The 12,494-nt window shown below is 35.0% G+C and overlaps 1 protein-coding gene across 1 annotated transcript in view; it reads left to right on the top strand.

Moving 5' to 3' along the window:
• The window catches only part of LOC138700278 (potassium voltage-gated channel subfamily KQT member 1-like), a 677,493-nt gene that overhangs the window by 507,060 nt on the left and 157,939 nt on the right, over positions 1–12,494 (top strand). Inside the window, exon 8 of the mRNA XM_069826783.1 lies at positions 8,294–8,493. Within this exon, the coding sequence (XP_069682884.1) occupies positions 8,294–8,493 (200 nt within the window). The remainder of the gene's footprint in view (positions 1–8,293; positions 8,494–12,494) is intronic.

The raw sequence follows: 12,494 nt of genomic DNA, 5'->3' as shown, positions 1-12,494 counted from the left end.
CTATGTACGACTAATATAACGACACTTAGGCCTACTATTGGCATAGGCAAAATTTTGTAGTACTTATTATTCATTGATAATAAGAATCAAATTGAAAGAAATGGTCGGAACGCTCTTCTGTGTTTTTCTACTGTAATAGCTAGGAAATCGTAAACTAGGGTAGCTGGTTTTCAGCAAGGAGGAGAAATGTTCAAATTATACCGTGAGAGTAGAATAGGAAAAAAATATCACAGAGTCATTTTAATCACCGAACGTCTGGTATTTTCCGGTATATGGCATTTTCCAGAGTTTGAACCCTGATTCACTTACAGAGAATTACCCTCCTTGCTGCAAATTGGGATTTGATTAAATTCATTATGTGGTACTGAATTCTTTTTACGAAATCAAAGACTGTTTGGTATTAAAATAGAAGTGACTAGAACTAAGTGAACTAAGGGTTCACCTATGAGGAAGAATGGACATCTTGTCATCCAGTAGCTACAAAAAATGTGTTGAAAGTGTGTCCCTGTCTTTTACAATGTAGATATATTGATGTATTTAACCTAGCAATATAAATTATAAGAAAATATAATACAGTAACATATATTCTAATGAATTTTAACTTGTGTTTATTGATGTTTTCATTTTAGGTAAACAAATATTTCTGCTGTTTCTTCTTTTGGGTTAACAAACTTGAAGTAACTATTTCGAACTTTTAATTAAGTCCTAAACTTTGAAGTAGAGAAGAGCTGAGAAATTGTAGTTAGTTTTTTTTCAATAGTTAAGACACGATAATCATAAATATATTATGTTAAAATAACAACATAAGGATAATAGTAGGCCTACTCTGCTAATCTTACAAGCTAAGGAATAATAATTCTAATTAAACAAGGGGGGTTAATATAAAATTGTAAAGAAAACAACAAATAGACTTCTGAGAATTCTAAAGATTGTACATATTGAATAATGTAACCTCCATAAATTACAGTACAAAGTCTACTTTACGTTATCAAATTCATTCAAAACCAAATAGCAATGAAATTGTGATTGACAGAAATTATGTAAAAGAACAGTCCTGTATTTCTTCATAATGATGTAAAATAATATTATGCTATTATATTGTAAAATTCCTGATCTATAAATTACGTTCTACTCGATTGTAATCTTATTTATGTTATTCTTTGTCATATTGGCAACCTCACAATTTGGATAAGACATAAATTTTATAAATAAAAGGAACAATTTCTATTTTTATGCAAGTTACTGTCGCCGTAGATAGTTCTCCGTTATTTATACAGCTTTCAGTACAAATCAAATTACCAAATAAATCGTAACTTCAGTTCGATTTACTACATTGCTGTTTATTTAAAATAATATTTGGAGATATTCCAATACTAAAAGGGAAAATTTTTTAACTCAATGTAAAATAAAGTGACAACTCATTTTCAACTTCAATTGTAATTTCGGGGTATTAGATAATGTTAAAAACCGAACAATTTGCGTAATTAATTCATTAAATACTTTACGTTTTGATGTACTTACAGTAATTTCATTTACACATATCTGATGAGACGTTTTTGTTTACATTCTCCTCTCGCAAGTCTTAAGGACTGGGTGATTGGAGCTACACTCATCCCCTCTGCGGAGCAATGACCTCAACGAGCACTGCTATTCCTGCAGCGTTGCAACACGTTACATTTCGCATTCTCAAAACTAGTAAACGTATCAAAAAACTTATTTGAAAAAACTTGTTCGCATTGACTTCATCTAATACATATGTTAATTAATCTAATAGATCCTCTTCCTACATGTATATTAATTTATAAATTCAATGGTTCACAGCTTTCTATATGTAATAGTATTCATCAATACCCGTATAACAGGTGCTCAATTTTAAATTGGTATCAAATAAACATTAAACCAAGAAGAGTCGAAAAGAGCAACTAAGGCAATACTTATTTTCTTTCCAAGAAACGTTTACAGTTTCTGCATAGAGTTAACTGGAATGCTCAGAACAACATTATTCGTACGTCGGATTGCTATGGATTGTTTCCAATTTAAAACCATTACTCGTTGCATTTCTAAAAAAATATATATGTAATAATATTTTAGAGAAAAATATAAGTCATCCCGTTATATAGAAACACGTATCAAAATACTGACTAAATTAATTGCGAATCGAAATTTTGTATAATTACGTGTCGTCATTTACGTCCAGTCTGTATTTTAATTATAATAAGTAAAATGATATTCTCGTTGCAGTCTGTACCTCTGCTATATTTACAAATATTTATTTATATTATCTTTCAAGCAAAACTGCAAAATCTTCATAATAACTAATAATTTAAACAACTTTATGCTGAAATATTTTAAATTTTAGTCTTGTAATGCTTCAAGATGTAGAGAATACAGTTGCTCATATTAATATTCGGTCATCTAAATTGTTTACATTTAAAAAATTGCATTATCGGTTCTTGGGCCATTACTTTTTACGCTTTATATAAACGACGTAACGAAGATCTTAAAATATTCAAAACACCACCTATACGCTGACGACTTACAACTTTATATTCATTCCCGAACTTGTACAATCAATGACTCTGTGACCAGAATTAATGAAGATCTAGCATCTGTAGCTCAATGGGCGCAAAAATTTGGACTCAGACTAAACCCAGACAAATCAGAAGCTATAATAATGGGCCACCAACGAGCATTAAACAAAATAGATCTAGCCACTGTATCAAATACAAAAATAAATAATACTACAATTACATATAGTAAGACAGTAAAAAATTTAGGGGTATATTTAGATTCAAATTTAAATTTTCAAAGTCAAGTGACCTACATATGTAAGAAAACTTTTTCCATAATTCATTCCCTCAAACATTTAATCAATGTTTTACCTCTCAGCCTTAAAAAGAACCTGATCCAAACTTTAGTGATACCCCACTTCGATTATTGCGATTCTTTATTCACGAATCTAAATACTGATCTTGCCCATAGACTACAGCGTGTTCACAATATCTACGTTCGTTTCGTTTGTAACATTAGAAAATTCGATCATGTAACACCGTCACTAGAGCTGTTGTCTTGGAGTCCACTTAAAGAAAGAAGATTCTTCAACTCTCTCTTATTACTATTTAAAATCATCCACACCTCCACACCCTCTTACCTAGCATCTCGTTTTGTTTACCTTTCACTACCTCGAACCCGGAACATGTACCTTCTCTCTATTCCTCTGCACAGAACATCCTTCTACTCATCATCTTTCAGCATATCTATTCCACGCCTCTGGAATTCTCTCCCTGACCACGTCAGAGACTGTCGGACAATATCAAAATTCAAATTTAAATTAAAAAATCACATTCTAGTTCGTGAAATTGCTTGTTGAACACCTGTCAGGTTGCGCAACTTCACCTTAACCCATGACATATAGTAAATATTGTAACTATGCTGTTGTAAAATTGAAAATTAATATGTAATGTATTTATTATTATTATTATTATTATTATTATTACTATTATTATTATTATTATTATTATTATTATTATTGTCAGTTATCAATATCATCATTGCTATCTCTGTTTTCTTTCTTTTTGTTGTATTAGCTCGATGGGAGCACTATAATGTACTTTTGACTCTGTTGACCCTATATAGGGCTTTAACTTAATTTGTATCATTTTCATCAGTGTTTGTATTTCTTTTTTGTATTTATATGTGCTATCTGGTAGGATGGAAGAGAAGGCCTTCTTATGGCCTTAATCCTGTCAGATTAAATAAATTATTATTATTATTATTATTATTATTATTATTACTATTATTATTATTATTATTATTATTATTATTATTATTATTATTATTATTCGCATTATAAGTAGAACAATATCCTATCATACAATGAACACTTCAGACGCAACCTATTACATACCTTTTCTACTTGATTATTTAACGACGCTGCATCAACTACTATGTTATTTGGCGTCGATGGAATTGGTAATAGCGAGATAGTATTTGGCAAGATGAGGCCGAGGATTCGCCATAGATTACCTGACATTCGCCTTTGGGTTGGGAAGACCTCGGAAAAATCCAACCAACTAATCAGTCCGAGCGGGAATCGAACCAAAGCGTAATACGTACTAAAACATAAATATTTTCCTTTCAAACGTAATTTAAATACTTATTGTAAATGTGCAAAATATAAAGTGATTATCGTTTAGTTACACAATGTTATACGAGTAAAGAACGTTTTATTTCGGAATATGTATTATATGTCTTTCTCGTGTTAAATATTACTGTACCTGGTTAACATGTTTCGGTCTGTTATTGACCTTCTTCAGAACTGGTTGTTGCTGGTCTCGGGGCCTTTTGTTTTGTTTCCTGTGGGGGTGTGTTTGTGTAGTGTAACACAACAAAAACAAGCTGCATTCCGAACAATGGTACACAGACTACTCAACATACCAATGAACCAACAAGATTACAAAGAAGAGCTAAACACAATTAAATACATAGCACAAGAAAACGGATACAACCCCAACATAATAGACAACATAATACAAGAGAAAAAACATAATCACAAAGAAACATAAGAATACAACACAAGCACAAGAACACGAAAAATACATCACACTGACATAGGAAAACAAAAACACACACAAGATTGCATCCTCATTCAACAAATTAAATTACATCACATACAGAACAAATAATTATATGATTATGTCTCGTGACCAGAATATTGTACGAAATGGAAATATAAAAATTGGAGATTTATCCTTCGAAGAGGTGGAAAAATTCAAATATCTTGGAGCAACAGTAACAAATATAAATGACACTCGGGAGGAAATTAAACGCAGAATAAATATGGGAAATGCCTGTTATTATTCGGTTGAGAAGCTCTTATCATCCAGTCTGCTGTCCAAAAATCTGAAAGTTAGAATTTATAAAACAGTTATATTACCGGTTGTTCTTTATGGTTGTGAAACTTGGACTCTCACTTTGAGAGAGGAACATAGGTTAAGGGTGTTTGAGAATAAGGTGCTTAGGAAAATATTTGGGGCTAAGCGGGATGAAGTTACAGGAGAATGGAGAAAGTTACACAACGCAGAACTGCACGCATTATATTCTTCACCTGACAGAATTAGGAACTTAAAATCCAGACGTTTGAGATGGGCAGGGCATGTAGCACGTATGGGCGAATCCAGAAATGCATATGGAGTGTTAGTTGGGAGACCGGAGGGAAAAAGACCTTTAGGGAGGCCGAGACGTAGATGGGAGGATAATATTAAAATGGATTTGAGGGAGGTGGGGTATGATGATAGAGACTGGATTAATCTTGCACAGGATAGGGACCGATGGTGGGCTTATGTGAGGGCGGCAATGAACCTTCGGGTTCCTTAAAAGCCATTTGTAAGTAAGTAAGTAAGTAACAGAACAAATAATACTCTACAAAGCATCTCAACAGACATACAACACAAACAAACAAATACAACCAGACAGGCGTATACAAACATCTGCAATAACTTCTACATAGGACAGACAGGCAGATCATTTCAAACACGTTACAAAGAACACATCACAGCCATAACAAAATTACAAAACACATCACAAATGCTAACCACACCTACAGAGATATCAACACAGACATGAAAATTCTACACATCTAACCAAAAAGCCAGAAACTAAACACTAGAAAAGAGGTAAAAAGGTAAAAGTATCCCCGTAATATGCCATGAAGGCATTTGGGGGGCATGGAGGTAGAGCCCCATGCTTTCCATGACCTCGGCACTAGAATGAGGTGGTGTGGTCAGCACCACGCTCTGACCGCCTTTTACCCCCGGGAAAGACCAGGTACTCAATTTTATAGGAGGCTGAGTGAACCTCGGGACCGTTCTGAAAGTTTGGCAACGAGAAAAAATCCCGTCACCACCTGGGATCGAACCCCGGACCTTCCAGTCCGTACCCAGACTAAACACTAGAACAATAAGAAATATACAGACACACAAAGACAAATTCTCAACACACAACTCAATTTCAGAACACACAAACTCTTTTACTCCACAATACACTACACAAACACACCCCCACAGGAATCAAAACAAAAGGCGCCAAGACCAGCAACAACCAGGTCTGAAGGAGGTCAATAACCAGGCCTGCAGAACTGTAGCTCTTAGAGCGACTGTTTTCCTCCCCTCTTTTACCCCACCCACCTTTTCTACCTGTGCGGTCACAGCGTTCTAGTTGCGCTCGGCTAAATCAACATTCATTCTCGGGGGGGGGGGGAGAAGGTCGATCTTCCCCAATACAAGTGGAGTGAGGCTGACGTCATAGTTCCCCTACTTAGCGAGTTCTGCAGGCCTGGTGAATAACAGACCGAAACATGTTAACCAGACTCAGTAAAATTTAACACAAGAAAGACATATAATACATATTTCGAAGTGATATAGTGTTAAAAGTTATGTAATCAAGATGTATACGTTTTATTTATTTAAAAAAAGTTTTAATAATAATAAATTTGGCTACATTTTTAATGTATGTGACAGACTGTGCTACGAACAAGGCCTGAAACTTGTAAACTTAATTACATACCAAGATTAAAGACGTTTCACTCAATTCGAGCGCTTTCATAAAATCCTTTCTCATTTTCTTCATTTCACTCATACTTACTTACTTACTGGCTTTTAAGGAACCCGGAGGTTCATTGCCGCCCTCACATAAGCTCCCCATAGGTCCCTATCCTGAGCAAGATTAATCCATTCTCTATCATCATATCCCACCTCCCTCAAATCCATTTTAATATTATCTTCCCATCTACGTCTCGGCCTCCCTAAAGGTTTTTTTTCCCTCCGGCCTCCCAACTAACACTCTATATGCATTTCTGGATTCGCCTATACGTGCTACATGCCCTGCCCATCTCAAACGTCTGGATTTAATGTTCCTAATTATGTCAGGTGAAGAATACAATGCGTGCAATTCTGTGTTGTGTAACTTTCTCCATTCTTCTGTAACTTCATTCCTTTTAGCCCCAAATATTTTCCTAAGCACCTTATTCTCAAACACCCTTAATCTCTGTTCCTCTCTCAAAGTGAGAGTCCAAGTTTCACAACCATACAGAACAACCGGTAATATAACTGTTTTATAAATTTTAACTTTCAGATTTTTCGACAGCAGACTGGATGATAAAAGTTTCTCAACCGAATAATAACACGCATTTCCCATATTTATTCTGTGTTTAATTTCCTCTCGAGTATCATTTATATTTCTTACTGTTACTCCCAGATATTTGAACTTCTCCACCTCTTCAAAAGATAAATTTCCAATTTTTATATTTCCATTTCGTACAATATTCTCGTCACGAGACATAATCATATACTTTGTCTTTTCGGAATTTACTTCGAAACCTATCTCTTTACTTGCTTCAAGTAAAATTCCCGTGTTTTCCCTAGTCGTTTGTGGATTTTCTCCTAACATATTCACGTCGTCCGCATAGACAAGCAGCTGATGTAACCCGTTCAATTCCAAACCCTCTCTTTTATCCTGGACTTTCCTAATGGCATACTCTAGAGCAAAGTTAAAAAGTAAACATGATAGTGCATCTCTTGCTTTAGCCCACAATGAATTGGAAACTCATCCGACAGAAACTGACCTATACGAACTCTGCTGTACTTTTCACTGAGACACATTTTAATTAAGCGAACTAGTTTCTTGGGAATACTAAATTCAATAATAATATCATATAAAACGTCTCTCTTAACCGAGTCATATGCCTTTTTAAAATCAATGAATAACTGATGCACTGTACCCTTATACTCCCATTTTTTTCCATTATCTGTCGAATACAAAATATCTGGTCAATAGTTGATCTATTACGCCTAAAACCACATTGATGATCCCCAATAATTTCATCTACATATGGAGTTAATCTTCTCAAAAGAATATTGGACAAAATTCATTTCACTCATACCATGTAATTATCTCACATTTTATCAAAACAAATTGAAGGTATTTTTATCTGCAATTAGATTTCTTTCTCATCCAAATCAAATTTACTTTAACAAACAGTACCTCTTCTATGCAGTAATCTAGAGTTTTCTTTTGTGTTCTGTTCCGTGACAGTATTGATATCTGATAACTCTTGGAATTGTTTATAATAATGTTGTGAATTTTATACTCGACAACATTGCAAACCTGACCGAATATTAATTTGAGTAACTGCTTATGCATTACAGTGGCAAGATTTCTTTTAAATTCAGTAGAGTAGGAATCCACAGCTAACGCCTGTAACCAAGCGGAGCGGTGTGTCTGACGTTGAATTCAGTCGTGTTTCTTCTAGCTTCAAACACAACGCATCTTTTGTGTCCCGCCTGCCCACAATCCGACGGCACAAGAGCACGTCGCTCCACTCCCCCTCTTTAGCGAAGGGCGCGGGCAGTGGCTCGGCTGGAGGCGGCGGCGGAGGGGGCAGCGGCAGCGGCCCGAGGGGCTTCGCAGAGCTCAACGCTTCGGCTGAAAATTTAGGTTAGTGCTTACTAGTGAATTACATAATCGCTCATATAAGTTTTTACTTTGATAAAGGCGCATTTCTGCAAAAGATCTTTATTTTATAACATAGTACACAGATTGGATTACCATTTGATTACTAAATTATATAACGACTACCAAAGAATGTAATATTTCTCCAAACTTGTCTTCGTCGCCAGCAGGAGTATCTTTCATGACAGTTCGTCTATTTAATCTGTGTTACGTCTTTTCTTGGCTTACAAATCGATAATGTGTTACATTGGAAAATTCAGCATGTTTTGCTATTAGATCAGGAGTCATCATCTCAGTGCACTATGGTGCAGGGACAGTTTGCTCGCTGCTCAGATCTATCTTTTAGACATCAACTGTGCAGCAGGAGGTGGGGGGAAGGAATCAGGTGATGGCAGTGGCGTCCGTTCACTTGTTCAACCCTTTTAATCAGTCTCTAATAATTATAACAAACACGGAAGAAGCATGTACTTAATTTATTTTAAGAGGAACTGTGTAATAAGTAAACCACTTTTCAGTTTCAGACAACAAACAATATGTATTTTGCCGTTATGTATTGTATCGGTTTTGAAAATAAATAGTTTTTTTTTATATTAAAGTAATTGAGAACTTACAGACCTATCGGCCTACTGCATTTTCACTATTACGAAATATTAAACAAATCGAATCCATTAGTAATATTTAAATAATGTCATCCTATTCCTTTGTTCAAGTATCGTCAATAAAATAAAATTAATTATCCATTCTTTATCTGACACTATATATCACAAAACCAATTATTTGTTATTATGTATAACATATGAAACAAATTATCGTTTCTGTTACAAGGCTTCAGTTATTTTATTACAATGTAAATAACAAATGATAAAATTTATTTTCGCTGTTCGTTACCATCGGTTTTCCTGGATTTTTAAATCACTTTTTAGTTTAAGACAACAAGCAAGTTGTAGCCTACTTTTTCGTTATGCATTGCAGCGGTTTTGAAAACAAATAGTTTTTTTTTCATATTAAAGTAATTGAGAACTTACAAGCCTATAATGCATTTTCACTGTTACAAAATATTAAACAAATCGAACCGATTACTAATATTTAAATCCTGTCATCCTATTCCTTTGTTTAAGTGTTGTCAATAAAATAAAATAAATTATCCATTTTTTATCTGACACTATATATCACAAAACCAAATATTTGTTATTTTGTATAACATATGAAACATATTGTCGTTTCTGTTACAAAACTGAAGTAAGCCTAAATTATTTTATTACAATGTAAATAACAAATGATAAAAATTATTTTCGCCGATCATTAGGTTTGGTTTTCCTGGATTTTTTAATTCCTTATTCCCTCACTAACTGGTTTATGTTAGGTGTCAATGCTCGTGTAGAACACAATCGAAGAAGACATTGTAAATTATGGTCAGAAAGTTGGCTTCTGTGATGGGATGCGTTGGCTTGGCTCGACACACTGCACACTGCTACCTCCTCAGCCAGCGTCTCGGCGCTCCGAACTACTGGGTGTTCATTTCAAAGTGTGTCATGACGTCACTGTTGTTGGGTCACCGATTTGAAGCGAGTTTCAGTTTATATGTTAGAGAAGTAGCCTATTATTTAAGGCGTTCTTCAATCTGAACTTGAGAACGTGTACGGTATAACTTTAACAGATGGCGGTCTGTACGGTCTGTGTGCTACCATAACCTCTTTCGAACTGTGTTTTGCGCCGGCAAGTCGTACGCAGGGTATTTGTTATCATCGGTTGCGTACGGTAACATTCCACAACACAAATCAAATGCTCCGTGTCCATGTTGACCGTCGAAGTTAATGTCAACAAATACGTAAGTAATCGTCTTAACCCTCTCCCCATATCCCGACAGTACGTATTTCCAAACAGTTCACATTCCTGCCACTACCGGCATTACCGTACGTATCGGCACGTACTCTTAAGAATGAACGCCGTACTTGCTAGCCAACTTCTTTGCCTCTTAGATTATACACCTGAGCTGCGGAAGTGTAGGAAGATTGAATTCTCTAGGCTCATCAGCTAGCCACATGACGGCATACAGCGAGCCAAGACACATTTTGAACTGAACACCCAGTAGTATGCAGGCCAGTTAACGATGGCTGTATTAGATCTATGAAGGAGATAGTAAATGTAAATACACTGGAGCCACAGTCTACTATACGTATACAGTCGCGAAGCTCAATATGTAGTAAAAATGCAAACATGGGTAGTTGCCCACCACTAGGATCGCTACTATCGCAGATCTCTCTCCTAGCAGCCGACAAAATATGTTACACTTTCGTTGTGTTCCTTTGGAAAAATTAACACCTTCCTTCCATTATTGAAATATTAAATGCATAAAGTTAATTTATTATTTTAATGAAGTATATTAAATTTCACCATAAACTCGAAGATACCTGCAAGAAATAGGTTAATATTATTTTTGTTTGTGCAAAACGAACTGAAATTTACTATAATCGCTTCACTCATTCAAGATTTTAGCGGTAATTAACTATGAAACCAATAAATATTAATTTGCATTTCCCTTTACAGCAATAATAATGGAAATATGAATTAATGGATTAACTTACGTGTACCGGTACTTGTAGTGTAGGCTTATGTAGTTAAAGTGGGATGAGGTTAAGCAATAATAATCACACCAGAATTGGAAATGAAACGTGATTAATATATGTTATTGTAACAGACTTTTTCTACGTCTCTAGTAAAGTAACAAATATAAATAACAACAAAATTAACAACTATAATTAAAAACATATCCTTTGAAAAAAAAAAGTAAGCCTAAGCAATAATAATCCCATCAGAATTGAAAATAAAACGTGATCAATAAATTTCATTAAAACGAACTTAATTTTTCTACGTCTCTAGTAAAATATTATTATTCCAATTATTGTATTTTAGCCATTAACATTTTCATTACAACCAATAACGAACATTTCACAAGCATCAATGTGAAATATGCAACGAGCTAGCACTCGATGGAAATACGATTCAGTCCAAAGTCGACCCTGGACAGTCTATTGTTTCTAGTTGCTAACCGCTTGGAGCGCTTTATCACTACATTTGCAAAAAATCACCTCAAGCTTCGCGACTGTATATAGTAGACTGTGGTGGAGCCTCAATTGTAGGCAGATCGATTCTAGGATGGAGCACATCGACTCAGAGTTCAGCCACCTTACAGGGCCCGTAAGAACAATTTTTTTTATTTTAGTAGGTTATTTTACGACGCTTTATCAACAGCTTTGGTTATTTAGCGTCTGAATGAGATGAAGGTGTTAATGCCGGTGAAATGAGTCCGGGGTCCAACACTGTAAGTTACCCAGCATTTGCTCATATTGGGTTGAGGGAAAACCCCGGAAAAAACCTCAACCAGGTAACTTTTCCCGACCGGGAATCGAACCCGGGCCACCTGGTTTCGCGGCTAGACGTGCTAACCGTTACTCCGTAAGAACAATGTTCACTATTTCAGGTTCTCATTGTATAGGCCTATCGCAGTAATTTTACCAACAGAGATTCGAGGCAATTTCGTAAATCAGATCGCAAGAATGTAACAAATAGGTATATTATAAAAGGGGTGAATTTATTGCGGTTGAATTTAAACATCTGATAAATAAATAGACGATTATTAAACAAGGAAATATTTTTAAACTTTTGTGACATCTTTTTCATGGAAAAACTCTGCACTCTAGATAATTAAAAAATACTCATAAATAAATTAAAGTTAATTATTGCTTTGTCACCGCATAAAATAACTTCCTTTATATATCACAGTATATACTGATCTTTTTGAGAGAGCAAAGAAAGAGCGTAATCTGTCCATTGTTTATAGTTGGTCTTTCTACTGTTTTTCTATTTTCAAGAACTGAACTGGATATAGTATCAATATCACTGTTGCCAGTAATACTTCTCTTCCACATCGGTAATATACTCTCTGGTATGGACAGTTCTATACCTAAACTTGCCATACTTTCGCC

Source organism: Periplaneta americana, chromosome 5 (assembly GCF_040183065.1).
Source record: "Periplaneta americana isolate PAMFEO1 chromosome 5, P.americana_PAMFEO1_priV1, whole genome shotgun sequence".
In the NCBI taxonomy this organism is placed as follows: Eukaryota; Metazoa; Arthropoda; class Insecta; order Blattodea; family Blattidae; genus Periplaneta; species Periplaneta americana.
Note: the sequence above shows the minus strand (reverse complement) of the source record. Positions and strands in the feature narration are given on the sequence as shown.